Source organism: Trypanosoma cruzi, genomic scaffold, assembly GCF_000209065.1.
Source record: "Trypanosoma cruzi strain CL Brener 1047053516699 genomic scaffold, whole genome shotgun sequence".
NCBI lineage: Eukaryota > Euglenozoa > Kinetoplastea > Trypanosomatida > Trypanosomatidae > Trypanosoma > Trypanosoma cruzi.
This window is the reverse complement of record NW_001849572.1, coordinates 392,079-419,555: the sequence shown is the minus strand read 5'-3', so window position 1 is coordinate 419,555 and position 27,477 is coordinate 392,079. Positions and strand designations below refer to the sequence as shown.

Genomic DNA, 27,477 nt, shown 5'->3' with positions numbered 1-27,477 from the left:
CAGGTATAACTCCGCCTGGTGCTTCTGCGGATGGGGTTGATGAAAGATTGCAGGAATCACCGCTCCTTTTACAAGGCAGATTACAAAAGTCGGTTTCAGAAGGACCGGAGGTTAAAGACACAACAAAAGAAACACATATAAAAGTACCTCTGGCAGAGGAAGAAAGTTGCGATGATGAGGATGAGAATGAAGGACTAACTCCATCAGGAGAAGAAGAAATTCCACCGTCGTCACCACCACCAGGAGGAGGAAGATTACCACAAGTCGATGATGGACCACTGAAAAATGTAAATGAAATTGGACCGAAACCTGAAAATCAACGCCCAGTCGTGGCTGGAAAACACCAATCAGAAAAAGAAAAAGATCCGCGGCTAGCAGCAGCAGCATTGCCTGCAGAGCTTCCATCGCCCATTGTGAAGGCACCGGAGAGCTCAGAACCCGAAGCAGAAACAAATCTCTCTAATAAAGAAGGAGCAGAAATTGGAGTTGGTAATATGAATCTTACGGAGAAACAGGGAAGCCAGAACGGCGTGAAGAAGGAAGGCCTTTCAATCAACCCACAGACAACAGTACCACCACAACAAACATTATCAGAAAAAACAACGCCGGAAGTATCACCGCCAAAAGCATCACCAGCAGTGACAGTTCCAAAAAAAGGAAAAGGCTTTCCAGCACCAAATCTCTCACAGGAGTCAACACAACAAACGAACGAAAACACGCCGTCACAAAAAGAAACGGCACGCGAAGCAGTGAAACAGCTTTCAGGGGAAGGTACGGCAGAGCAACAAGAGCGCGAGAGAGACAAATCAACTTTGTTGGAGATTACCGATAGCGGCAGCCATGCGGAAACAACAGCACCATTCATCTCTACAAATGGCAGTGACGATGCTCAGGGTACGGTGGATGAAAATAATGACGATGATCCACGGCCTAACCACAGAGAAACACGTGGCCACAAAGCTGCCAATACCAACGATGCTTCTACACCCAGTGAGACAGCACCACAAAAAACAGAAACAGTCACCGTCGCCCGAATGAATGGTACGACAACTGGCGGAAGTGACGGCAGCACCGCGGTCTCCCGCACCACCTCCCCTCTTTTGCTTCTTCTTGTTCTTGTTGCGTGTGCGGCTGCTGCTGCTGTGGTGGCCGTGCCTGCATGAAGTGGTGTGCGCCGAATATCAACGAAGGCCAAAGGCAACTGAATTATTTTTGTGATGAATATTGGCTGCGTTTCCTGTGGGCCAACAATCCTCTTGGTGTGAGAGGATCTTTCCTTTTTGTATTGCTACTTTGCTTTTGTGTTGCCGTGTGCGCTGCACCTCCTCTTGTGTGTGCGTACACTCCGTGAGGGGTGCCGGCACGATGGACCGCTCTCGCCGTATGTACATGCGGTGGAGCCTTGTGTGCCGCTCCTGTTTGCTTCTCCCTCTTCCATCTGTGTGTTGGTGTTGCGGCAGGGCTGTGTGTGTGTGTGTGTGTGCCTGCTGCCGTGGATTGGAGTGTGTGTCGTGCGTGGTGTGCGGCGTACGGTGCATGCCTGGCTGCTGCCCTCTCTCCTCATGTGGTGTGCCCTCTGTGTGTGTCTACCGCACCTCTCGTCTCCCCTGTTGCTCTCCATGTCACTCACTGTGCAGATCAGCCCCACACCACTGAACGACCACACTCACGATGATGACGACGTGCCGTCTGCTGTGCGCCCTGTTGGTGCTCGCCCTGTGCTGCTGCCCGTCCGTGTGCATAAAAGCTAATGGTGTCGACGAACAGGTGGCTCCCGATATGCCAAAGGCACCAGGGGCACAGCTGCCAGTTAAAAAAGAAGTGGAACAAGGCAGAGGAGTAGAGAAACCAGTTATTGTGACCGGTAAGGAAGAAACACAAGGTACGGTATCCGGTGGGGCGTCAAACAATCAAGGTGCTTCAGGTGCGTCCGGTCAGTCACAGCTACAAAGTCCTAGCGTTCCGCTACAGCCACCTACTGCACCAACCGTTGCGTCAGGTGCACAAAGTGGGCCGATTTTACCCGAAAAAGAACAGGAAAAGGAGACGACTGCATCAACGACCATAACGACCAAAACCACCAAGGCACCAACCACAACTACGACTACGACTACGACCACCGCCGCGCCAGAGGCACCAAGTGATGCGGTCAACAGTGCAGAGGCACCAACCACGACGACCACCCGCGCACCGTCACGTCTTCGCGAAGTTGACGGCAGCCTTAGCAGCTCTGCGTGGGTGTGTGCCCCGCTGCTGCTCGCCGCATCCGCGCTGGCGTACACCACTCTGGGCTAAAAGGGAGCGTGGGCTGTGCGTGCCAGCACTCAAAGCCACGGGGACATGTGTACGTCTACTGTGGTCCGATGTATGAAGTAAGAGTAATTATGATGATTGTTTTTGCTTTGTTTGCTTCCGCTGCCCTGCTGTGTGCTCCGCGTTGCTTCCCACATCCACCACGTTGAACGCGTCGCAGACACACTCATATGCATGCGCAGCAGGGCCTTGTGGTATTTTTCTATAATGTCTTTTTTTTTCATTTTTAATTTTTTGCAAGGTGTTGTGCGAGTTTTGGATTTGTGCTGGATTCATTTTTGTAATGGTGTGTGCGCTGCTGCTGCTGGTGGTGTTTTTTACTGTGCCGTGTCTCTCCTTTTGCTTTCACTCTGCGTTGACGGGTGTTAGTTTGTGCTGAAGGCTGCACGCAAGTGACAGGAGTGATGGCGATGATGATGACTGGCCGTGTGCTGCTGGTGTGTGCCCTCTGCGTGCTGTGGTGCGGTGCCTGTGGGGTTTATGCGAGGGACCGCGACAACAGCGCAGTGGGTGGCTGCATGGCGTCAGGAGTGTTGGATACGAGAAGATTGTATATGCCAAGAATATGTAACAAAACTGCTGTTACGCAGCCTTTGCGGCGTGTCTTTCCCATTTCTGCCGTTGGAGCCTCGACTGACGGACAAGTTTCTGGCACAATTGATGGTGGTTTGGTTCCAATTCCGGCACCACCACTACCACCAGCGCCAAATACACCGAAAGCTCCAGAAGCCCCAACATCACATGGCGTGAGTCAACCTGCTGTTGGTGTTCATTCTGGTGATGGAACCCCTTCGCTTCATATTCCTAATGTTGACAGTTCTGTCGGTGGCGGTTCTGGACAAAGTGGCAATTCTGGCGGAACTGTAGTTTCCGTTATGGAGCCGCCTTCTACTGTTGTTGTTATTTCTCCATCCTCCGTTTCCCCTGAAGTTGATGGTTTACAGAACAAAGACGGTCCGCCCTCTAATCTGAAATTGGGATCTCCAGCAATAAGTGTAGAGTCAGGAAAAATCCTTGTAGGGCACAACGGGGAGACAGAAAAGGATTCAACCCCCGATGATGGTCCAGAGTCCTCTCGTATACAAAAAGAAACAGAATCTCGAGCTACGACTGAGGAAGCACGTGGAAGCGAAGCGGGGCAGAGTGGCGTGGGGACGAACGGCCCTTCCAACGTGTTGTCTACCGAAAGCCAACAGCAACATCGAGAAACAACAGTAACAGAAACAAAACCACCACCACCGTCGCCAGGAAAACAAATACCGGCAGTATCATTACCACCGGGAGTAGATACACCTGCAGCTCTCTCACAAGGGCCCCAAGCATCATCACCGGAACCATCACGAGCAGCGGAAGATCCAGAAGAAGAGAAAAGAATCCTACCAGCAACAACAGCTTCACATAATTCAAAAGGAAAAACGCACAAAGCGTCATCCTTACGAAAAGAAACGGTGTCCGCGGCACCGAAAACGCCTTCACCGAATGTCGTGCTTGAGCAAAACAGCGAAGGCACAGTCACAAAGGATGCGATAAAGACGGATGCATATACGGATGGCCCAGCGGCAACATCAGAATCATCTATCTCCACAAGTGACAGTGGTGTTGTTCAGGATAAGACGGAAGAGGAGGATGACAATGAACAACGGCGTGAAGCCAAAGGACCGCACAATGACCACCATGCCGGAAATACCAACGATGCTCCTACAGCCAGTGTTACAGCAGCAGAAACAGTGAAAACGATCACCACCCAAACAAATACTACATCTAAGTCTGGCGACAGTGACAGCAGCACCGCTGTCTCCCACTCCACCTCCCCTCTTTTGCTTCTTGTTGTTGCGTGTGCTGCGGCTGCTGCTGCGGTGGTGGCCGCGTGAGAGTGAGGGAGAGAGAGCCGTGCACCGCCCGCACACACACTCGTCTTTCACTCACTCTCTGTGTGTGTGTCCCCTTGCATGGACTCTCGCCCTCACCTCACCCCACGAAGCACACACATAATGTGCCCATTGTATATATTGCATGCACACCCATGCAGGCCCGTTGGTGCTCTCTTTTGCACCACACGCACCGCTGCCGTCCTGCCTGGCTGCATGGGCGGAGCACCGTAACTGTTTCTGTTTTGTTTTTATTGCATTGAGTGGGCGACCTCTCTCTCTCCCTGTATGTATCTGTGTGTTTTGCTTTACGGGAGCAATGAGAGTGTGTGCTTCGGTCGTCCCACGCTTCGGCTTATTGTTTTGTTTTTCATTGTTTTGTTTTGTGGTTGAGTGCACCCATTCCGCGGGCTGCGTGTGTGTGTGTGTGTGTGATGCTATGAGTAATTTGCGTGCGTGCTATCTGCCTCTCTCTGCCGTCGCATTCTTTGGACTTTCTTGTACTACACAACTGCTCTTCATTTATAGGTACGAACAAACATATGCACACACAATCGCCATTTTGCACACGCTGTGGAGTGGCATGAACGCTGCGAACGCGGGCACAAGATCCCGGCTGTGGCGGCTCTTACGAGTTAGGAGGTCGTGGGTCCGCAATTTGTCCCGGCGAAGTGATGCGGATGTTATTTTGGCGGTGTGCGGCCAGTGAGTAGTGTGGCATTTCGGGTGTCTGGGACAATTGCTTATTCACTCTCTCCCAACAGCTGTACCTGCCGACGTGTCACTGCAGCTGTGCATCCGGCGACGAAGGATTCTCCGGCTGTGTGCGGAGTGATGTGCGGGTGCGTTGGAAGAGACAACAGCAGTACGACTGGCGGCAGCGCGTGGGTGCTGCGAAGGGCGACTGTGCTTTTTTGCATTCCGCCGGTTGTGTTTTTTGCGTGGGCGCTGCTCGGTGTCTGCTGAAGTGTGACGAATAACGACACAACCGGCGTGGCTCCTGCTGCTGCTGGCGGTGGCAGTCGCTGTGTGTTCCCGGTGCACTGTTGTTCCTTCTCCTGTTCCGTGTGTCTGTGTGCGTGAGTTGTTGTTGTTGGGAGTGACTGCGGCGGGGATGATGGTGCCACTCACTGTGGATGGGTGAGGATGCTCACTGTTTCACCTCTTTTCTTGGCGTGTTTTCTCTCTATTTCTCTTTCAATCACACACGAAGAAGGAAAACAAGCGCCAATCGCTACTGTGAAATTCGAAGGCTCTGAAAGGACCAACAGCACACACACCGCCCACACACACTTATTTATATGCACTCACGTGTTGCTGCTGTCAAGGCACCCCGCAAACACAACCGTCGCCGTGTGACCGGATCCAGCGGAAGGAGGAGGGAAGGAAGAGAGAGTGAGCCGCAGAGGCCCAACATGTCCCGGCAACACTTCTATTCTGCGGTGCTGATCCTCCTCGTGATGATGTGCTGCAACGCTGGTGGGGCTGCGGCTGCTGAGGAACCAAGTCAGGGAGCTTCGTCGGGAAAATATTATGTTTGGAGAGACGTGAAAGATGGAGAAGAAACAGTGAGTTCGTTACGTGTTCCCAGTCTTTTGAAAGTGGGGAGTGATGTATTTGCCGTTGCCGAGGCGCATTGCACGAAGAAGGGTGATGAAGGCTGTTTTACTGGGATTGCCTCGGAGCTCCTGGCGTTGACTGGTGAACAAACAAGCAAGGAGTTGGATAAAACTAAACTGAAGACACAAGTACTGGAGGAATGTCCCCCCGACGATAATAAAGGCGCCTGCCGTATAGCGGATCAGGCTGGTTCTCAGGAAGTGAAGAAAGTACATGTGGGCCGACCAACAACAGTTGTGAAGGGAAGTGATATTTACATGCTTGCTGGAAATTACAGTTGGACACTTACCGAGAATGACCAGGCAGGTGACTGGGGACTCATGCTGGTGAAAGGGAACGTCAGTAAGAAGGAAGACGAAAAGAATAAAAGAATTTATTGGAATGATAATTACATTATCCCGTGGAATTATAATGGCAATCAAAATGAACCCTTGAAAAGGCTGGTTGGTAGCGGTGGATCGGGTGTTAAGATGGAGGACGGTACGCTTGTGTTTCCGCTGGAAGGGACGAAGAAGGAGGATGGCACTGAAGAGGATGGAAAGACCGTTTCGCTGATCATATACTCGAAGGATACTAAGAGTTGGAAGCTGTCGAAGGAGACGTCCGCCGACGGCTGCGGTGATCCCTCCGTTCTGGAGTGGGAGAAGGACAAACTCATGATGATGACTGCGTGTGATGGTGGCCGCCGCAGGGTGTACGAGTCCGGTGACAAGGGGGAGTCGTGGACGGAGGCACTCGGGACACTCTCGCGCGTGTGGGGCAACAAACACGAGGGAAATGAGAAGGGCGTTGGGAGCGGGTTCATCACAGCGACTGTTGGAAATGATAATAAAAAAGTGATGCTCATCACCCTGCCAGTGTATGCCAAGAAAGCTGAGAAAGATAACAAAAACAATGAAAAAGGTGAACTTCGTCTTTGGCTGACGGACAATACGCACATTGTTGATATTGGGCCGGTATCCAAGAAGGACCATGACGTTGCCGCCAGCTCCCTGTTGTACAAAGGTGGAGATAATAATAATCAGGAGGAGTTGATTGCACTGTACGAGAAGATGAAGGACGATGAGAAAGAAACATCACCCGGTATGGCCTCTGTGCCTCTGAATAAGCAGCTGCAGCGGGTGAAGGAGGTGCTGGCGACGTGGAAGGAAGTGGACGAACGTGTCTCCCAGCTGTGTGCCACTTTACTTGCTCAGGAGGTTACGCCACCTGACAGTGCCTGCACTACTGTTAAGATCACGGATGGGCTGGTTGGCTTTTTGTCCGGCAACTTCTCTGATAACACATGGATGGACGAGTACCTCGGGGTGAACGCCACAGTAAATAAGAATGATAGGGCAACAGAGGCTTTTGATGGCGTGAGGTTCCGGGGAGCGTGGGCGGAGTGGCCAGTTGGCAGTCAAGGGGAGAATCAGCAGTACCACTTTGCGAACTACAAGTTCACTCTTGTGGCGACGGTGTCCATCGACGGTGTGCCGAAGGAAGATACCCCCATTCCATTGTTGGGTGTGAAGATGGATGGCGATGAGAATCCTATATTGTTGGGACTGTCGTACGACAAGGAAAAGAAGAAGTGGATATTGCTGTGCGGTGGCGGACAGAAAAAGGAGCATAGCCGCGATTGGGATCCGGAGACAACGAAGAAAGACCACGTGGTAATTTTGCTACGGAACGGCAGCCATTTCTCCGCGTACGTCGATGGTAAGCGTGTGGGTGATGTGCCGTGTGCATTGGAAACTACGGATTCTAAAGTAATCTCCCACTTCTACATTGGAGGGGATGGAGACAAGACACGGAAACAAGAAGACGTGTCTGTGACGGTGACGAACGTCCTGCTGTACAACCGCCCGTTGAATGAAGCAGAGATTGGCGCCTTCAACCCGAATAAAGATCCAATTCAACTATTGGAAGAGAAGCCGTCGGAGCATTCAACAGTTTCTTCTGATTCCATTGTACCTCCCAGTCCTCCGGTGATCGCAACTGCTCAGCAAACCGGAACTCCGTCCACTCCTGCCGGAACACAGCTGACGGAACAGGGACAGCCGATGGGGAGCAGTGGTGCGGGCAGTGGCGGTGCATCCGCACCAGCGATGTCCACCGTCAGTACTTCCTCAGCAGAAGAGGAGTCCGTAGTGCAGTCGGCTTCAGGAACATCTCCCGATGGAACTCAAACTGTGGGTGGCGGTTCTACTTCTGTTGGCGAGCCAACGATGGAGACAAGAGAAGGAGGAACTAATGGGCAGGAGGAGGAGGTTAATAAACAGGTCAGGGACGTAAATGCCACGGCACTCAGCAGCAGCCTCGGAAATGTGTCGCAGGGGAATAACAGGGATGCCGGCACTGTGCGTGGGAGCGGACTGCTGCCATGGCTGCTGCTTCTCCTGTTGGGACTGTGGGGGTTTGCGGCTCTGTGAGGAGTGACTGGCTGCCGCGTGAAAACACTTGCGACCTCCGCTGCACCGACACACACACACCTGGCAATGAATTTCTCTTCCTAAATAACTTTTATTTGCTTTTCTCCCTGTTTGCTTCCTTTTTTGTGCGTTTTTAATATTTTTTTTGTTGTGTTGCGCGAGTCTATGTGTGTCTTTTTTCCAAAATTCTTTTGTTTTTCTTTTTCCCTTTATTTTTATTCCCTCTTTTCCTTTTTGCTGCGCTCTTCCTGTGAGGGGTGCCGTGTGTTTCCCGCCCAACTGCTCCACTCGCACACCCACCGACACGCTCATGACGACGGCCCTGTGCGCCTCGCCTGCTGCACGCATGAGGAGGGGCCGCGACGAACGGCGCGCTGAGGGAGCCGTGACGTGTGGGCGTGCGACGAGGGCCTGTGGGGCGGAGCACACATTTCTTTCCCTCTTGTTTTTTTTTCTTTGCGGCCAGGGCTGGCAGACACCCGCAGCGCCACACACACACAGCCACACCCTGCCGCCGTGTTTTTTTCCTTTTTGCTTTTCGTTTTCATTTCACGCGCTGGCAGTCCCGTCAGCATTTCTCTCCCTCCTGATGATTTTTTTTTCTTTTGCTGCGCTCACTCTCCCAATGGAGAGACGCGACTCCCGTCATGTCTGCGTGCTTCTCTCAGTCCCCACACACACGAGTGACTGTGCTCTGCGGGCCGCACTCGCACGCCGATGAGAGGGCTGAGGGGAGCAGCAACACGCAGATGACCCCATGAAATATAAACGATGTGCGGACACATGGAGGGTCGGACGGTTGAAACACACGCAACCATCTTTTCAATTTTCTTTTCCGGGCAAAATATATACAGACAGTTTGGTGTGGCCACACGGCAGCCAGGCGATTCCTAAATTTGTGTGGAACAGTAATGGACGATTTCTTTTTCATTTATAATTATTTTGTGTGATGGGGTTTATATAAGACGAAGGGGAACGTTTTCTTTTTGTTTTAAATAAATCATGTGTGGATTGCCACTGCTTGGGCGGCAGTGCAGTCATGAGTTTGAGCGGTCTTCTCGTTGTTTCCGCCATGCGTCTCTGCTGTACAGTTTTTTGTTGTGCGTCTCTCCACATACTCTGCTCCCTCTTTTCTACCTCTTTGCTTTGTGTTTCCGCAGGCACACAACCACACACACACAAGATGCGCATTGCAGTGGATTTGAATGCTCCTTTTGCAGTGCATGCTGGCAGTTGCGTGTGGCGGCTGTTGTCTTCTTCCGTGGCTATGAGGAGAAGGGAGAGGGAGAGGGAGTGCGCAGCCCGAGTCTCTTTTCCTGCGGGTGTGGTGCACCGCGTGTGACTGCGTTGAGTTGGGCTCCGTGTCCCATTGAGGGCAGGATGGCAGGAAATTTTGGTGCCGCGTCATGGATGGATGAGGGTTCGCTTCTGCGTGTGGCTGGTGTGGTGGGTGCTCGCTCCGTGTGCGTTGTGTGGTGGCCGCGGGGTTTTTGCCATTTCCCTGGGGCTGTAGAGATGAGCTGGGGGAGATGGTGGTGGATGTCTTCTCCTCCTGCATGGTGGGTGGCTGCTGGCGTTGTGTGCCTTCGTTGCGTGGAAGCCGTCTCGTGGTGTGTGAACTGTGCGGCTGGGCCTGCTGCCCTCTCCTCATGTTGTCTGCTCTCTCTCGCTGTATCCGCTGTGCTCCGTCCCTCTCCCTCCTGTTCCATTCCTTTTCCTTCTGGCTCACGGATCGGCTGACTGACTTCAGCGACTCCACTACGGGTGATGATGACTGCGATGATGACGATGGTGACGGTGCGGCTCCGTGTGGTGTGCGCCGTGTTTTTTCATTGCGCTCTCGTGCTGCTGCTGCCCGTCCGTGTGCGTGACAGCAGGTGAAGAAGGTGTTGCAAGCCCCTGTCCACTTCTTCCTGTGCCAAGGAAACAAACTGAGGATGGCCCAAAGGATGCAGGCAAAATTAAAGCTGACGATAATGAAGACTCCAGTCTATCGTCTTTTGTTTCCTGAAGGAATAGGTGCGACAATTACGCATGACTGATCCACTGAGTCTGGCACGCGAGACGGAACACGTTTGAAGGACGAAACGTAACAGGTGGAAGATGCGAAGAACAAAACGGATCAGTCATCAAGTGATTCCATTACGGTGCACGAAGAAACCGTTTCCAGGAAGGAACAGCAAACAAGTGGACACGGTTCACCGCCCTCTCCACCAACGGAAGTAAGTACGAATCATGATACGACAAAAGCAACAGGTCCATTAGGCATGCCAGGAGGAACAACTCTCCCTGTTGCTGCGCCAGCACCAAGTAAGAACTCGTCTGCGTTGAAGGGAAAAGATACAGCAAGTACGGGAAAGACACCACGTAATTCCGACACAAAAATGGAACCAACTATGAGGCTGCTGCGCCAGAGAACTCAATTGAGGAACAGACATCAAATACGATGCCTACCACGATGAGGGCCGCTGCGACAGAGGCGCCAACCACGACGACCACCCGCGCACCGTCACGTCTTCGTGAAATCGACGGCAGCCTCAGCAGCTCTGCGTGGGTGTGTGCCCCGCTGCTGCTCGCCGTATCCGCGCTGGCGTGCACCGCTGTGGGCTGAAAGGGAGCGTGGGCTGTGCGTGCCAGCACTCAGCCACGGGGACATGTGTACGTCTACTGTGGTCCGATGTATAAAGTAAGAGTAATTATGATGATCGTTTTTGCTTTGTTTGCTTCGGCTGCCCTGCTGTGTGCTCCGCGTTGCTTCCCACATCCGTCACGTTGAACGCATCCCAGACACAATTGTATGCACGAGACGCGTACAACTTTTTGCGTGGACGCACTGTTGAGGATAGGTGCATGCGCACTGGAGTCAATTGGGCGCATTTTTTTTTACTGTTTTGCTTTATTGCTGCTTGATTCCTTTGTTTGGGTTTTAATTGTTTTGTGTTTTCGCTGTTTACTTGCTGCGGGGCGTTGTGTGTGTTTTTGCCCTTTTACTGATTCCAACTGCCTCATGGTGTGTGCGCGCTGCTGCTTCTGGGCTGCTGCCATTTGTGACTGTGCGGTGCGTGGCTGGGTGACTTTTCTTTTTCTCCTTTTGCTTTCACTCTCCGTTGACGTGTTGTTAGTTTGTGCTGAAGGCTGCACGCAAGTGACAGGAGTGATGGCGATGATGATGACTGGCCGTGTGCTGCTGGTGTGTGCTCTCTGCGTGCTGTGGTGCGGTGCTGCGGCGGTGGCGGAGGGTGATGATATTGGAGAGGTCGGAATAAAAGACGAATCATCGAAGGCTCTACAGGTTGATTCTCAGGCGAGGGAAGCAGGAAAGAAGGACGTACGTGGTCCCGAAGCAGCGGTGCCACGGTTGCATGAAAAGCAAGGAAAGAATGCCCGCAATAATGATGGTTCGGCCATACAACCAACAAGACAAGTCAAGGTAGAAGAAGAAGAAAAGGAAAATGAAGGATCACTCGAAGGTATGGTGAAGGATGGAGAAATATTACCATCGCCAGCCGAAGGACAGCCAACAAGTAGCGAACCACCACCACCACCAGGTGCTGGTGGCAGCCGAAACGGTGTCATTTCTGGTGGAGGTTCTAAATTAGGTGAAACTTCTAACGGAGGTGAAGGCCCCACTTTGAATTCTTCTTCCTCTTCTGGTGATGGCAAGCCACCCGCTGTTGACAGTTCAGGCTCCGGTGGTGGCACAGGTTCTGTCCCAGGTGGAAAGGAAATTGGAGGAGGAGGAGGCACTCCTGGAGTTGAGTCTTCGAAATTCCCTGTTTCTGGTGTTGCTCTTCCGCCCTCAACCCCTGGTGCGGGCAGTGCGTCATCCGCACAGAACCTGGAGCCTTCAGAAAGAAGTGGGTGGCCAGAACCAACAGTCTCTCCACGGACTGCACCACTCAACGTAGACGCACGGAAGGAACCAAAACCCAAAGGTGAACCACAGACTTTTAGTGCTCAAGGAGAAACAGAACGCCAAGTTACTGATGAGAAGACAAGCAAAAAAGAGGCAGAAGAGAGTGCCATTGAGGGGAAACGCCTTTTCAACTTGCCGCATACCGCCAGCAGCACACCAGCAGGACCAGCAGTACGGCTACCAGAAGGATCGCAAGTACAGGGAAACCGAGACGAAGGAGAAGGACTTCCGCCAGAAGCAACAAAATCAGAGACTTCAACAGGACAAGAACGCAGAACGTCACAGTCGCAAAACGAGTCCACAGAACCAAAATTTTCTTCAAAGGATGAAGTGGCAGTACAACACGGTCACGTTACGGTCCCATCGGATTCGATGACGAATGCATCCACCAACAGCCAAGGAGTAACACCAGCACCATCCATCTCTACAAATGGCAGTGACGATGCTCAGAGTACGGTGGATGGAAATAATGACGATGATCAACGGCCCAACAGCAAAGAAGCACACAACAACCCCGAAGACGATAATAACAACGTTGCTCCCAAATTCAGTGAGACTGCACAGCAAACACCAGAAACAGTCAATTTCGTCCAAACATATGATACTGCAACAAAAAGCAATAATGACGGCAGCACCGCGATCTCCCACACCACCTCCCCTCTTCTTCTTGTTGTTGCGTGTGCGGCTGCTGCTGCGGTGGTGGCCGCGTGAGAGTGAGGGAGAGAGCCATGCACCGCCCGCACACACACTCGTCTTTCACTCACTCTCTGTGTGTGTCCCCTTGCATGGACTCTCGCCCTCACCTCATCCCACGAAGCACACACATAATGTGCCCATTGTATATATTGCATGCACACCCATGCAGGCCCGTTGGTGCTCTCTTTTGCACGACACGCACCGCTGCCGTCTTGCCTGGCTGCATGGGCGGAGCACCGTAACTCTTTTAAAATTCTTTTTTTTCTTTTCTTTTAAATATTTTATTGTTTTTTTCTTCTTTTATTTCCTTTTTTTTTTTTTTTATCTCCCACTCCCCCATTCCTTCTCTTGCTTTTTGCTATTGGGGGCAATCACTATGGACGTTTTTTTTCTTTTCTACTCTTCCCTTTTTAATTGTTTCTTCTGCACTCTTCCTGTGAGGGGTGCCGTGTGTTTCCCGCCCAACTGCTCCACTCGCACACCCACCGACACGCTCATGACGACGGCCCTGTGCGCCTCGCCTGCTGCACGCATGAGGAGGGGCCGCGACGAACGGCGCGCTGAGGGAGCCGTGACGTGTGGGCGTGCGACGAGGGCCGGTGGGGCGGAGCACACATTTCTTTTCCTCTTGTTTGTTTTTGCCTACATTCGGTGCCGGCCCTGCGACTGGGCGTCCCATGGACTGCACGAAACGAGGATTTGAAAAACAGGCCGGATGCCGCATGAAATGTGGAGGATATTGTGTGGGCTGGTGGGACAGTAAAGTCCTTTATTGACCTCTTTTTATTGTTGAGGGCAATATGTATACACAAACACACGGTCGTATTGTGCTGCTTGGCACCTGAAATAAACGTCTTTCGGAATCATGGATTTTCCTTTTTTATTTTGTTTGGGAGTTCTTCTGGACTCTCACCCTTTTTTCTTTTGTTTTTGTTAAATCACTGCGGTTCATTTTTTGTTTGTACTGTTTTCACTGTCGCTGAGTGTCTCCGCGTCCCGTTGAGTGTCTCCCTGCTGGCTGTGCTGTTGACATGCCCTCATTTCTTTTTCTTATTTCTTTTTTGCTAGAGGCATCGATGGTCCGCGACGAAGATTTTTTGTGTTCCCATTGCGATGGCACGAGGGTGACTGTGCGCCGGCCTGTTGAGTGCACTCGGAGGAGAGCGGATGGTGTGCGCCATGCCTCACTGTGAGTGTGAGACGAGACTCCGTCGGGGAAGAGAGAAGTAAAGCGCAGCGCCGTGGATTTGAATTCGACCCGTCCAACTCGTTGCGGCGGTTTGTGTGCTCTACGCATGACTCTTTCTTGCGGTGCGGCGTGTATGGCGTTGCTTCTGCATGCGTTGTGCTGCAGGCTTCCCTTTTCCATGTCTTTGCCCTTTTGTGTGTGGAAAAGTTGTGGGAGGGGAAATGTGAGCGGGAGAGTGAGCGTGGGTGGCTGCTAGACTCGCCCCGCGCATTGGGGGCTTCCATGGAAGTGGATTTGCTTGACGGCGTTTCGCGGCACCCAGGGCGTAGCGAGGAGGAGGATGGGGAGGGTCTGTTGTGAGCAGAAAGAGGATGGAGAGAACAGTCCCCTTCCGTGTCCTTCCCCGTGTCGTTGGCAGTACATACTGAGAGCGTAAATTTGCGCGAGTGCGGAATGAAAGGTTTATGCCGCTTTGTGCGTGCTACTCAGTCGTCGTCATTGCAGGCTGTCGTCACGCTGCGTTGTGGTGCGGTGCCGTTTGATGAGAGGGGGGCGCGATGCCACGGCTGCTGCGCACCACGACCATTTATTGCCTCTGCATCGGCATTGTTGTTTTTCAGTTTGTGTGAATTTTTTCTGCGCTCGCATAATATTTTCTTTTGCTTCACGGTGAATTTGTTGGAGGAGCTTTGGTTTTGGTGCCTGCTCCACGGCGCTTCGCCTTGTGTGTCGGTTGCGGTGCTTCCACGTGGTGCCAAAGCGTTTGATGGGGTGTTTGCCCTTCTTTTTGCGCCCTGCAGCCGACCTTGTTTGGTCATGGCGGCAGCAGTGGGAATCTGCGACTGCGTGCCTGCCGTGCGTGTCTCATCTTTTGCCGTTGCTCCCTCGTTGTGCTGGTGAGGGAGGAGACGAGCGACGGCGTCGGTGGAGTTGCGCCCCAGTGGGAGAGGGAAGGCACCGACCGCTGCTGACGGCGACGGTCTTTGCTGCAGGCGATCTGACTGGAAGACGTCACCGGTGTCACAGTTAACCGAGATGGATGAGGGCCGCGCTGCGTCTCCCACCACTCTCTTCATCCCCTCAGTCCGCTGCAGTCACACGACACACGCACCGTAGAGCAGCGGCGCGACCACCATCCGGATGTCTGTGAGCCAATCGGAATGCAAAATCGATGTGGACCCTTTTCCCCGTGCTTGATTGCTGCCGCCGTGCTTCTTTATTTTTCCTTTGTTGTGTATGCCGTGCGCGCATGGTGCCGCTGCCTGCTGTGCAATGCCGACTCGCGTGAACTAGAAAAGACGCTTTGACTGCTGGCGACCGGCGAGCTCTCCACTCCACTTACGCACCACCAACAACAACACCTTTCGGACGCGCTTGATGGCTGGCGGTCGTAACGCTGCCACGTGGTCTGCCTCGGCTCTTGTGTGTCGTGCACGGCATCGGGACCGCCCTGTGATGCAGCCATTCGGTAACAGGAGCGGTGTCAGTGGTCATGTGGCTTTTTGCCGGGATTCCGCCACTCGGCACGGTGGCTGTACGGGGTTGTGTGGGATGTGGGGAGGGCGATGGTGTCACTGACTTGATTGCGTCTGCGCGGTCTTGTGTCGGCGGCTGTACTGTGATGGGGATTGTATATGACCGGATGCCTCTGCGTGCCACTGTGTTTTGTTACTGTTGTTGCTGCCTTTTATTCTTTTTTGACGAAGTAGTTAGAGATACTTTTGCTTGACCAGCACAACTATCGTTTCAAGGTGTTAGGGATTACTTGCAGTATTAGGATTAGCAGCAGTAGTGGGATAACGATCTGGCGGAATCGTGTCACTGGATTCGCCATCTGTAGGAAGGGATTTTGAAAGCTGGAATTATGGTCGACGGGGCGGGTACGACGCACCACGAAATCCCTGTTGTCATGTTTCTGGGTCGGTGGATGCGGTTTGCGGTGGATGCGTGTCCGCGCAGCCGGCACCGTGTGCAGCGCAGGGCCATTGCGGCTGTGCGTGTGGCGCTGCTTGTTGTGTTGGCGCTGGTTGCGGCGGCGGCGTGGATGCCCGCAGTGCATGCGGTGGTGTTGCGACTGCGGGGCGGTACGGTGGACAGGGCCATCACGGTTGGCCGTGCCGTGGACACGGTGCTGATGGACGGCGTGTCCATCACGAACGGCGTGGCTGTGGTGTTCGACGTTGCGGCGATGCTTTCCGGCGCGCTGCGCATTGAACTGAGGAACTGCGTGTGCGACGGCGGTGCGCAGCTCCACGTGCGGGGCTACAGCGGTGAGCCGGCGAGTGACCGGAGCCTGGAGGTGAGCGTGAGCGGGCTGTCCGGCGACTACTGCTCGCTTGTGTTTGTGCACAACCTGCCGGCACACACGAACGTGACGGTCCGTGACTCGACGATTGTGACGCCTGGACCGATGCGCTACTCGCAGCTGAGCGGGCTGACGGACGCGGTGGCGTCGCCGCTTGTGCTGCACGCGACGTCGCTGTTGCAGACGCAGCTGCGTGTGAGCAACACTGTGCTGAGGTCGTTGCAGGCGGGCGGGTCGGCGGTGTACGTTGGCGGCGACGTGGACCTGCTGTCGAGCGCGGTGGTGCTTGACGGCGTGTTGCTGGAGGCGTCGGGCGGTCCGACCGCTTCCGCGTTGCGTGTGTCATCCTCGTCGCGTCTCAGTCTGCGGAGCCACTCGGTGTTCTCTGTGACGAACGTGTCGGTTGTGAGCAGCGGTGGCGGCATTGTGCTTGGAGAGCGCCTCGCGGTGTTTGATTCGGTGCTGCGCTTCGTGGGCGTTGAGGGGTCTGTTGCGTCGTCGCTGGTGCGCTGCGACGGTGGGACGGTCAGTGTCGGCGGGTGGCTGGAGCTGCGCGACGTGTGGGCGGTGGGCGAGGCGTTGTCTGTGGCGTCGCTGTCTGGGGTGACGCTGATCGGCGGCACCGTGTCGATTGCGCGCTGCACTGCCACTGGCGCGACGCTTGTCTCCGGGCTGGCGATCACGAGCGGCGTCGTGTCGGTGCAGTGCAACCGTGCCAGCGGCCGGGTGCTGCAGAGCAGCGGCGACTACCGCTTGGCCGGTCTGCCCTCCGTGAGGGTGGTGCCGTGTGACGGCTGTGCGGCAGCGCTGGCGTGCTTTGATGCGCTGACGGCGTCGTTCTCCGACTGCGTGTGCGGCTGCCGTGCCGGCGGCGTGGGCGAGGCGTGCCTGCCGTTCGACGTGCCGGTTGCGAGGGCCGGCGGCGGTGGTGGCGGTGCGGAGGGCTGCGTGAGTGGCGTGACGCTGACGGAGTCCGTGACGGTTGGCGGCGGGCGAGCGACTGCGTGCTTCGACTCGGTGGTGTTCAGCGGACCGATCACTGTGGCGGTGGATCTGCGCTTGATGGACGCGTTCGCTGACGCACTGAACGTGACGCTGCGCCACTGCGTGCTTGCGGGCGGCGCGCAGCTGCGGATTGGCGGCCTCAGCGAGAGCACGGCGCGCCTGATGCCCCACGCCCTCGTCATCATGACGAATGTGACGTCGCTGGAGGGCACGATTGTGCTGCATGGCGCGATGCCGCTGCACTCGAGTGTGCTGCTGGCGAACTCAACGCTGCGCGCGACGGTTGGCGGGTCGCAGTACGTGCCGACGACCCGTGGTCATGCGGGATCCCGGCACGGCCCCGCGCTTGTCCTGGACGGTGTCCGGCTTCTGTCGACGCGGTTTGTCATGACGCGGTCGACGCTGGTGTGTGGCGGGGGTTCGTGCGCTGCGATCCTCGTGGAGCGCGGCCTCGGCGCGAACCTGTCCAGCGTCTTCTACATGGACAACTGCGTCGTTATGTCGCAGATGCACGTGATGTACGCTATTGCGTCGGACCTGCGAGTCAGCGGCGGCTCCGTGTTCTCCATACAGAACAGCTCGTGGGTTGCGCCGAGCACCGAATACGGCAAAGCCGCGTGTGTGTTCAAGGATGTTGTTGTGGATGGCGGCAGCGTGCTGCAGATTGTGTCCAGCACTTTTCGTCTTGGCTTTGCCATGCTCATGGCAACCACGCTGACCGTGGCTGGCGGCAGCTGGCTGGTGTACCGCAACAACGAGTTCCGCACCGCATACGTTGTGTACGTGGCCAAGGAAAATGGCGTGACGTTCTGCGATCAGAGTGTGTGGTCGATACTTGACAACAACTTCACGTATGGCTCGTTCTCGTTCTTTACATATATGACAACCAAGTGGTCACCACCATCCGACTCGCGCCCGATCATCTACGGCGTGTGCAACGAGGCAAGGGGCTCAACTGTGACGAATTACCGAGTCTACCTCAATATTGGAGCACCCGTGACGGTGTTGGACTGCGGCGCGTGCACCGTGGACGCCGTGTGCTTTGCTGCGAGGACGAGCAGCATCAGCGGCTGTGAGTGCGTGTGTGCTGCTGGCGGCTACGGTGACACGTGTCTGCCGGCTGCGGTTCCGGACGGTCTTGGGCCGCTCCCGCTCCCCGACGCGAATAACACGGAGGTCCGCTGCGTGCACGGTGGCAGCATCGACTCTTTGGACGTTCCTGATCCCGGTGTGCGTGGGCTGTGCTTCGTCAACGTGACCTTCACCGCCGCGATTGTGCTGGACCTGTCGTATTTTGACGCGCCACAGCATACACTCAACATCACGCTGCTGCAGTGCGTCCTCATGGGACTGTCGGTCAGGGGGAGTGGTGCACGCGCGCACCTGAACGTGACATCTTCGATCCTGGATTCTGGAGCGTTGGAGTTTCAGGGTGTTTTCGGCGTGAGCTCCCAGATACTGGTGGTGGGCTGTACGCTTGTGACGACGTCGGGCCATGCCATTTTATTTGTGAAGTTTACTCTCAGTGCGAATATGACGCTGCTGCTACTCGACAACTACATCGAGGGGAGTAGGTACGCAGTCTATTTCTCCAGTGGTGTTGTTGTTGATGGTGGCGGGATTATTGTGAAGGGAAATAAGCTGAGCACAACGAAGGACGATGACGGTGTGGAATCATCTGTTTGCGTTAATGCTGTTGATGTGAAGAACGGCGGCTTCTTTGACATAGAGAACAACACGATGAGCGCGGTCAATGGCGTTTATCTTTTTGGTGATACCACCGTGAGCTCCGCGGGGCTGCTGCGAGTGGCGGACTGCACCTTCGTTGGTGGGACGGAGATTTTTGATTCCGAGCTGGTGTATTTGACTGGCTCGTTGACACTCGAGGGCGGTGCGCAGTGGCGTGTGGAGGGCAACAGCGTGGGTGCAGCCTCAGTATTAACTATTCCGTATTCCTGGCAAAAACTTCAGCTGTCGGGCAGCGGCACCGCCGTGGCGCTCGCACACAACCGTCAGGTGGAGGGAAGCGCACTCTTCGCCAAGCTTTCTAAATCGAACACGATTGTTGAGTTACCCGCGCGGTTTGTGGTTGGGTGCAACCTAAAGGGAAATGGGGAGGTGTCGTACGACTACGTGTTTTCGGAGGAAGTGGTGGTGTTCAGGTGCGGCGCATGCAACGAGGATGCGGCGTGCTACATGCCCGGGACGGAGTTGGTGGACCGCAGCTCGTGCTCGTGCAGGTGCAAGGACGGATGGCATGGCGCGTCGTGTCTTCCCTTCGAGGTGCCCGACTTTTTTGTGCCGCCCGCAGCGGAGAGAGCCGTCGACGGCGACACGAGCTGCGTGGTGAACCAGACGCTGACGAACCTCACGCTGAAGATGTGGAAGACGCACCACTGCTACGTGGGTGTGACATTCAGCGGCGTTGGTGCCATGCTGACGTTCTTCCTCAACAGCATGCCGCTGCATCTCCCCGTTAACATCACGCTCACCGGGTGCACATTCCGTGAGGGTGCCGCGCTGCAGTTTGTTGGGGGTGTTGAGGCGGCCGAGTCAGCCGGCGTCCTGATCCGCGTGAGCCAGACGGTGATGCGGTCCTCCGTCGTTGCTTTTTTACGTGCCCTTCCACAGCACTGCGACATCGCCATTACGGAGGTTGACGCGGTGCAGACCTTTGCGGTTGAATTGCCGGGCACTGTGAACAACATGTGGAGCGTATTTTTGCTGGGCGACGTCGTGTTGAGTGCGTCGACGCTGTTGGTCAGCAACGTCAAGGCGCATGCAACGAATCGTGATGCGTTTGGTTTGTACTCCACAGGGACGCTGAAGCTGGTGGGTGGCAGCTCGCTTCACGCGCGGTACTGCAGCTTTGAGGGATACAAATACGTGTTCTACGTGCACAGTCTCAGTGTGAGTGACCACTCTGTTTTTGCGCTGCTCAATAATACAATGTTCTCCGGGGTAAGCCTGCTGTATCAGCACCAACGATTCAGCGTGTCGGATCACAGCGTGGTGCGTGTTGTGGGGAACAGCGGCTCCGTGCGCTACGCCATCTATAACGATGACTTGTGGACAGTTCAGCAGTTAAGCTGGTTGGATTGGCGCGACAACAACGTGGAAGTGGGTGCGATGTTCTACGACACTGAGTCCGCATTTGTGATCATTGACGGCAGCAGTGCTGTGACGCTGACGGGCTGCAAGATGGGCTCGACGGGCTCGTCGGTATCCTTGCTGAAGCGGGTTGAAGCCGGCTACCGGTTTGTTGCTGGGTGTCTGACGGTCGCGGGACGGGAGGTGACAACGGCGGCTGAACTGGAGCTGAAAGGCATCAACAACGTGACGACTGTTGCCGCGTGCGGGGAGTGCACGAAGGACGGCGACTGCTTTGCCCCGCTGACGACGGCGGTCATTGGCTGCAAGTGCCAGTGCGCTGCTGGAGGGCACGGCGATGTGTGCGTCCCGGCGCCTGTGCCTGCTGGTCCGCCACCGCCACCGCCGCCGCCAGTGCCGCCCACACCGCTGCCACCGCCGGTTGGTGAGTGCATCAGCGACATGGTGTACCCCGAGGTGGCGCAGACTGTGGGCAGCGGGCTGTCGTGGCTGTGCTACCGCAACGTGACGTTCAGCGGGGGCGGCATGAGCCTGACGGTGCTGGTAGGGTCGATGACGGGCGACGTGGCGAATGTCACGTTCGATGGATGCACGTGGAGGGACGGCGCCGTGCTGTTGCTGTTGGGCAACGCGTACGCCGCTGTGGGGTCGCTGAACATCGTCGTCGCCGGCAACAGATTTAGTGACGCGCTGCTCAGCCCGGAGGGTGTGTTTCCACCGCACACGAACATCACGATCAGCGGGAACCGCTTCACTGTCACGAGGCTGTTCCATTGGTCGTGTTTGGACATATGGAGCCAGTCGTGTGTTGTGATGAATGGATTGGCGATCAGCAACGACTCCGCGGTGGTGCTGAGTGGCAATGTGTTTCAGAGCGTGACGGCATCGTCAAGCGCCATTCACTTTGTTGGATCTGCGCTGAGGGTGTCGTGGCACTCTGTGTTTGCGGTGGTGGGCAACACGTTTCATATGGCCGGCGGTGACAGTACGCTGATAAATCTTGAAGGGTCTGGCCAATCCTCATCGCTGAGTGTACTTAACAACTCTGCCGTGGTGATCCGAGGCAATCTTCTGACGAGGCCGGTGAAGTACTTTTTATTAGTAATTGTGACATTACGTGTGGAGTCTTGGTCAGCGGTTGTGTTTCAGGGCAACGACATACAGGGAAGCTCGGTTGCGTTCTTTCCAAGCTACCCTTCCCACATCTACTACAACTCCTGGCTGCAGCTGAGCGGCAACCTCTGCCGTGAATCACCATCGAATGCGTTTGCTTTTCTTAACCCCACGGTGAATCTCCGCGACTCCACGGTGTCTTTGTCTGGCAACCAATTCATGTCCAGCACGGACACGCCGACAGTTCTGCGGATATCCAAGGGGTCCCGCGATCTCACAAACGGAGCGATTGTGGCCGCGTGCAACACTGTGAACGGCGAGGAGGGGGTGGAATACGGCATCCCGTCCGTGTACAATACCACCATTCTGACCTGCAGTGATCCATGCACCCTAGCAGCGTCGTGCTTTCCTGCGTACACGACGGCATCGAGTGATGGCTGCGCCTGCATGTGCGCGGAGGGCGGCCATGGCGATGCGTGCCTGCCCGTTGCTGCTCCCGAGCCACCGAGCACCGAAGGCGCCGACTTGTGTGTGCGGGACGTGAGTGTGGATGTGGAGGTGAAAATCAGTTTCGGGACGTCGGTGGTGTGCTACGTTGGTGTGACCTTTGCGGCGGACGTCGTGGTGGACGTGGAGTTGATGTCAGGGAGCGTGCGCAACGTGACGCTGGCGAACTGCACGTTTGTGGGCGGAGCGAGCCTGTACGTTGTTGGGTGGCGATCCGACCCGCCTGCTGGTGAGCGCGCCGATGTGTTGATCAGCGGAATTGAGTCGCGCTCCGGCGGCGGCGTGGTGGTGGCGAACCGCTTTCCGCCGGGCTCGCGCGTCACTGTGGTGGACTCGGTGCTGATCGCAGAGAAGCGTGTTGTGTACAGCGGGGGCCCACGACCTTGGCGACGCCTCCGCGTGCCTCGTGTTGCACAACGTGAATCTGACGGGGAGCGGGCTGACCATTGCGCGCACGCAGGTGGCGGCTGTGTTCCGCGACGTTGTTGGCATGTTGGTGGTTGGCGGCGTGGCGCTGTCGTCGCGCGGTGCGCTGTACGTGGACGGGCTGTTGGTGCAGACGGCTCTGGGGCTGTGCGTGTCGGTGGAGGGCGGCGTTGCGGCCAGTGGCGGCTCCGTGGTGGCGTTTGTTGACAGCGACTTCCTGCTGTGCAAGCACGCGGTGTCTGTGCGTGGGGCTGTGAGCGTGTCGGGCTCCGCTGTGGCGCTTGTGCGGAGTGAATTCTTGTCGACGGAGGAATACGCGGTGACGTTTTATTCGATGGTGAGTTTGGCCGGCGGGTCGATACTGCTGGCGAAGGACAACGTGCACGACAGCGTCTCGAGGGAGATGCTCTATGCTGCTGGCGCCGTGACCGCTGCTGAGAGCACGCTGAGCTTCGTGCGCAACCGAGCGCTGCTGCCGCGGATGCTGTCACTGAGCCTGTGGCTTGCGGCTGGGGCGCATGTGAAGGTTGCGTGCAACGACGCTGGTGGGCGAGTCCTGTCGACGGCGGAGGAGTACGCAGCGGCTGGATTTGGCGACGCTGGGAACATCGACGTTGCTGGGTGCGACGCCTGCGACCGGGACACGCACTGCTACGCGCCCGGGACGGCCTCTGCGAGCATGAGGAACGGTGTGTGCGTGTGCACGTGCGGCAGCGACGGGTACGGCGAGGAGTGCGTGCCTGTGGAAGCTCCCGCACTGCCGCCCGCTGTGGGCACTGCGTCGAGTGTGTTTGTCCGTGAGAGCGTGACGGTGCAGTCGGTGTTTGTTGTGCCTGCCGGCGCGAGCGACGTGACGCTGCGCCACGTTGTGCTGGACGGCGTGAGTCCTGTGCTCTACGTGCCGTGGATGGCGCGGGGCGGCGTGCGGATCGTTGTGCAGAACGTGTCGCTGCGTAACGGCGCCGTGCTGTACGTGATGGGCGGTGGAGCGCTGCGCGGTGCAAGGGCGACGGGGAGTGACGATAGCGGGCCGGTGGAGCTGTCGGTGTGCGATGTGGAGGCGCTGAACGGTGCGCTTGTGCTGACCGGCACGTTTCCTGCGGGGTCTGTGCTGACGGTGACGGACTCCCTGCTGGTTGCCACGAGGCCGACGCCGCTTGTGTATCTTCCCGGCTCGCAGTCCTCGCCGTACGCACCGGTGCTGGTGCTGTCGGGCCTGCGGCTCGTGCGGTCCGTGCTGGTTGTGTCTGGCGTTGCTCTCGTGACCGTGATGAGTGGTGGGCGGACGGTGGTGATGGACGGTGCCGTGCTGGAGCTTGTCGGTGGCGGTGTCGCGCTGGACGCGGCTGTGCTCGGTGGCGAATATGCGTTGTACGCGAGTGCGCGCGTGGTTGCGTCGTGGGGCGCTGTGCTGCGCGTGTCGGGGAGCCAGGTGTACGCCGCGCATGGGCTGGTGTTCGACAGCGGGGTGGAGGCCAACGCGTCCGCCGTCGTAGTGAACGACAACGCCGGTGCGCTGACCGATGGCGCGCTGCTGGTGCTGCGGGGGTCGGCGTCGTTTGTTTCCGGGTCTTGGCTGTCGGTGCGCGGCAACAGCATCAGCGGCAGGCTCCTGTCGGTGCCGTCGTACCCGCGCCATGCGGAGCTCGTGCAGAGCACGCTGACGCTCCACGGGAACGCTGGCAGTGGGCCTCTCTTGATGGACGGCACCGTTGCGCTTGTGGGCGCCGGCCGACGGTTCGTCGTGGGGTGCCTGACGCTCAACGGACAGGCGCTGCGGCCTATGGACTACAGGTCCGCCGGCATCATCGGGGAATTCCGCCCCGTGGCGTGTGGCGTGTGCGACGCCGACGTGCGCTGCTTTGCTGCTGCGACAAGGACGATGTCGGGGTCGTGTCGCTGCCGCTGTGCTGAGGGCGGGTACGGGCGCGACTGCCTGCCGGTGTACCTGCCGCACGTGGACGGGTGCAACCGCACGCCCGCTATGCCGCCTCTGAGCCACACGGCGACGCTGACGGAGACGCGCAACCTGACGACGACGGCGACACCGACGCCGAGCCAGAGCACGAAGCACCACAGTCCGACGCAGTACGGGCCGACGGAGACCCTGCAAGTGACGGAAAGGGTGGCGCTTTCGCCCACGCGGACCCCGACGGCGTCGATGAGCAGCACGCTGTGGTGGAGCGACGTGGCGTGCCCGACGCTCGCCGTGACGACGACGGCGGCTGGTGGAAGCCTGACGCAGAACGACATCCGCGGCGGTGGGAGCGCCGTCCCGACACTGCTGGTGGTGACGCTGCCGCCGCCGTTTCGATGGGCACGCGACCCGCAGATCGGCAAGTACCTGAGCTTAGTGCCGGTGTCGACGGCGCAGCCGAGCGGGTTTGGCGGTCCGTGGGGAGCGATGCTGAGCAACGCGACGTGGGTGCGCAACGCGACGAATCCGTCCACCGTCCTGGAGCTGGCTGTGCCCGTGCACCGCGGTTACTTCATTGCTGCCGACGAGACGATAGTTATTCGCTGCGACGCTGTGGCGGTGTCCGGCGGCTGCAAGGGTGTGCTGCTTGGGTCCTTCACGATCAGGTCGAACAGGCTGCCCGCCGCAGCCAGCGCCCTCTCGGCGGTCACCGGCGTCGTTGCGGGTGCGACGGCTGTTGCCGTGGTGGTGACCGGCGGGCTGGGCTCCATCCTGGAGATGCAGGCGCTCGGCGTGTTTGCGAGGATGCCATGCGCCTCGGCGCAGGAGCATGCGAGCACCGTTGCGCTGCCGTACTTCCTGTCGGTGTTTGCTGCTCTTGACCCGCTGTGGATGGTGGTGGGCAACGCGCTGCTCGCCGCCGTGTTCGGGTGCGTGCACTGCGGTGTGACGGTCGCCTTTCAGCGGTGGCGCGGCGTGGACGCGGCGAGTGCGTGGGCGGCGATGCGCTTCCCGAGCCTGACGTACGTTGTGGCGCACGCGATGCACCTCGGCATCTTCTTTGGCTCCGTGCTCGCACTGGCGATGCCCGGCGCCCGCGTGCAGCACCGCGTGATTGGTGTCGTTGGCGTGCTGTACGGTGTGGCGTTCCCTGCTGGTGTGTGCTACTTGATTGCCCGCCACGTGGGTGCGAGCTTCGAGAGTTACTGGCAGTTTTCGAGGAAGCCGCTGCACGAGCGCCTGCTCTACCCCGTCGGGTATTGGTGCCCCGCGGCGCAGCAGCGGATGTACGGCGGCATGCTGACGAGCATGAGGGGCAGCCGCGTGTACTGGTGCGTGTTCCAGCTGTCGGTGCTGTGTGTGGTGTGCCTGATTGCGGCTGTGCACCCGCCCGTGGGAGGCTGCCACGTCCAGTACTTCTGCATGGCGGCTGTGCTGCTTGCGGGTGCGGGCGTGGTTGCCTTCACGAACATGATGCGCTCGGCCTTCCTGACGGTGATGCACGCGGCGAGCTTTGTGCTGCTTGCGGCGCTTTGCGTGGTCAGCGCGGCAAACCACCTTGCGCCGAGCGACGGCGGTGCGAAGGCGTACGCGGCTATCGTGCTGCTGCTGATCACTGTGCTGCTTGCGATCACTGTGTACGGCGTCGTTGTGTGGTACGCGGAGGAACGCCACTGGCAGGAGCTGCGCGAGCCGCATCGTGGTGGGCTGGAGGTGCTGCTGCGTGATGACGGGGAGAGCGACGAGGAGACGCAGAAGCCCCACGAAATGACGTCATCGTCGTACGCATCAGGCACCACCGTTGCGTCGTCGTACCGACCACCCGCACCGCCGTTGCAGCCCATGGCCGGTGACACCCGCTCAAACGCACAGAGCCTGCTCGACCGTGCATCCAATGCGAGCCGTATGATCGATTACGCCGCCATGTGACGTACGCCAAGTGGAATTAGTAAATATGCGGTGCTTGAGGGGCCACGGCTGTGCTGCACACCACAGCCAGCCGTCGTTAACAGCACCTACAGTGTTGTTGGTCGTTGTTTCTATCGATTTGTTTCTATTTTTAGAGGGTGCTTTCAGGATTTTTCCCCGTTTCACGATGACTGTGTGGAAGGGGATTGAGTTGTCGCTCTTGTTACTCCTGATGTTGTGTTGTATCGGACTGTAATTTTGTGGAGTTGCGTGCGAGGAGCTCAACGCTCATTTTGTGCAATGGAGGAAGGATCCAGCGAACCGCCTAGTGGAAGTAATGAATTGCAGCTCTGCCTTACCGTGGATTTACATGCAGGAGGCGTTACGGCTCTTAGAAGCAAAGCGGCGACGGAGTAGTAGCAGGGCTCCGAGTTTCCAGGAACGTCTTTGAGCGGGATTACGTATTGGGGCGCAACGCATTTCCGTGATTCCAGCCTGTTTTGGTGTGGCGATTGCACAGGGTGATCGATGTCTCTTTAGCGGTGGAAGTGACGGACCAAGCCATCCCAGTCACGTTCCACACTTGCCCTCGAGCACACCGCATTCCACAGGCAAGGGATATCGTTGCGGATTGGACACGCTGGTACGGGGATGCCTCCACGAGGAATTGCTTCTTTTCCCCAATTTCCTTCCGGCCGTGCGAAATTGATGCACCACAGCAGATACAGAGGAGTGCGGTGTTAGCATGGAGAGTACGATATTCACCGAGACTTTTTCCACGGCAGCGTGCGTCTATGCGACTTCTCGTTGAATCGTGGAAGCACGCGAGCACACGTCGACGGTTCTGGATCACCTGGCGACTCACATTGTGGACGTACCCATTTTTTCTCGCCCGCAGCACCGAGTAGCGCACACACGAATGCAGTTTGTCTTTGGCCACTGCGACATACCCAAGAACGAAGCATGTGATGTATAAGCCAAGGAGGCGGCCGACCTCGCACAGCTCACAGGCACATGGAGCACCGGCATCGTCGCACTGGCCGAACGTATTATTCGTGCCCGACAGCTCAGGGCCGAAACTCGCCGCTCCACTGTGTCAGGCGACTGGGAACCGACGCGCACGGACGCCACCCTCACTCGTGGGGAAGAGGCCGCACCAGCCTGCTTT

At 56.9% G+C, this 27,477-nt stretch overlaps 5 protein-coding genes and 2 pseudogenes across 5 annotated transcripts, besides 16 other annotated features; all 7 read left to right on the top strand.

The window, feature by feature from the left end:
• Positions 1 to 62: a sequence feature (heterozygous, Esmeraldo-like haplotype).
• On the top strand, positions 1 to 1,163 carry Tc00.1047053510279.349 (mucin-associated surface protein (MASP), putative; the record flags this gene model as incomplete). The annotated part of the gene is made up of 1 exon (XM_815998.1): positions 1 to 1,163. A coding segment is annotated over one exon (1,163 nt), but the record flags the coding sequence as incomplete, so codon positions are not given.
• Positions 63 to 946: a sequence feature (areas merged during assembly that could not be assigned to a particular haplotype. This can correspond to areas where the two haplotypes were merged or to regions with more than two copies in the genome that were merged during assembly.).
• Positions 947 to 1,948: a sequence feature (heterozygous, non-Esmeraldo-like haplotype).
• Positions 1,464 to 1,483: a microsatellite.
• On the top strand, positions 1,672 to 2,295 carry Tc00.1047053510279.340 (mucin TcMUCII, putative; the record flags this gene model as incomplete). Its single annotated transcript, XM_815997.1, has 1 exon — positions 1,672 to 2,295. One exon carries the CDS (start codon positions 1,672 to 1,674, stop codon positions 2,293 to 2,295), a length of 624 nt encoding a protein of 207 aa, XP_821090.1.
• Positions 1,949 to 2,158: a sequence feature (haploid, Esmeraldo-like haplotype).
• Positions 2,159 to 3,097: a sequence feature (heterozygous, Esmeraldo-like haplotype).
• On the top strand, positions 2,718 to 4,184 carry Tc00.1047053510279.330 (mucin-associated surface protein (MASP), putative; the record flags this gene model as incomplete). Its single annotated transcript, XM_815996.1, has 1 exon — positions 2,718 to 4,184. The coding sequence occupies one exon, from the start codon at positions 2,718 to 2,720 to the stop codon at positions 4,182 to 4,184; it is 1,467 nt and encodes a 488-aa protein (XP_821089.1).
• Positions 3,098 to 3,806: a sequence feature (areas not merged during assembly with more than two copies in the genome that could not be assigned to a particular haplotype).
• Positions 3,807 to 4,789: a sequence feature (heterozygous, non-Esmeraldo-like haplotype).
• Positions 4,790 to 4,930: a sequence feature (areas merged during assembly that could not be assigned to a particular haplotype. This can correspond to areas where the two haplotypes were merged or to regions with more than two copies in the genome that were merged during assembly.).
• Positions 4,931 to 12,645: a sequence feature (areas not merged during assembly with more than two copies in the genome that could not be assigned to a particular haplotype).
• Tc00.1047053510279.320 (trans-sialidase, putative) lies at positions 5,483 to 8,215 on the top strand (the record flags this gene model as incomplete). Its single annotated transcript, XM_815995.1, has 1 exon — positions 5,483 to 8,215. The coding sequence occupies one exon, from the start codon at positions 5,483 to 5,485 to the stop codon at positions 8,213 to 8,215; it is 2,733 nt and encodes a 910-aa protein (XP_821088.1).
• Positions 9,983 to 10,828, top strand: Tc00.1047053510279.314 (annotated as a pseudogene).
• Tc00.1047053510279.310 (mucin-associated surface protein (MASP), putative) lies at positions 11,373 to 12,842 on the top strand (the record flags this gene model as incomplete). The annotated part of the gene is made up of 1 exon (XM_815994.1): positions 11,373 to 12,842. One exon carries the CDS (start codon positions 11,373 to 11,375, stop codon positions 12,840 to 12,842), a length of 1,470 nt encoding a protein of 489 aa, XP_821087.1.
• Positions 12,646 to 12,998: a sequence feature (heterozygous, Esmeraldo-like haplotype).
• Positions 12,999 to 13,959: a sequence feature (areas merged during assembly that could not be assigned to a particular haplotype. This can correspond to areas where the two haplotypes were merged or to regions with more than two copies in the genome that were merged during assembly.).
• Positions 13,081 to 13,150: a sequence feature (A-rich).
• Positions 13,960 to 14,285: a sequence feature (heterozygous, Esmeraldo-like haplotype).
• Positions 14,286 to 27,477: part of a sequence feature (areas not merged during assembly with more than two copies in the genome that could not be assigned to a particular haplotype) that runs on past the window's edge.
• Tc00.1047053510279.290 lies at positions 15,881 to 26,314 on the top strand (annotated as a pseudogene).
• Positions 20,807 to 20,857: a microsatellite.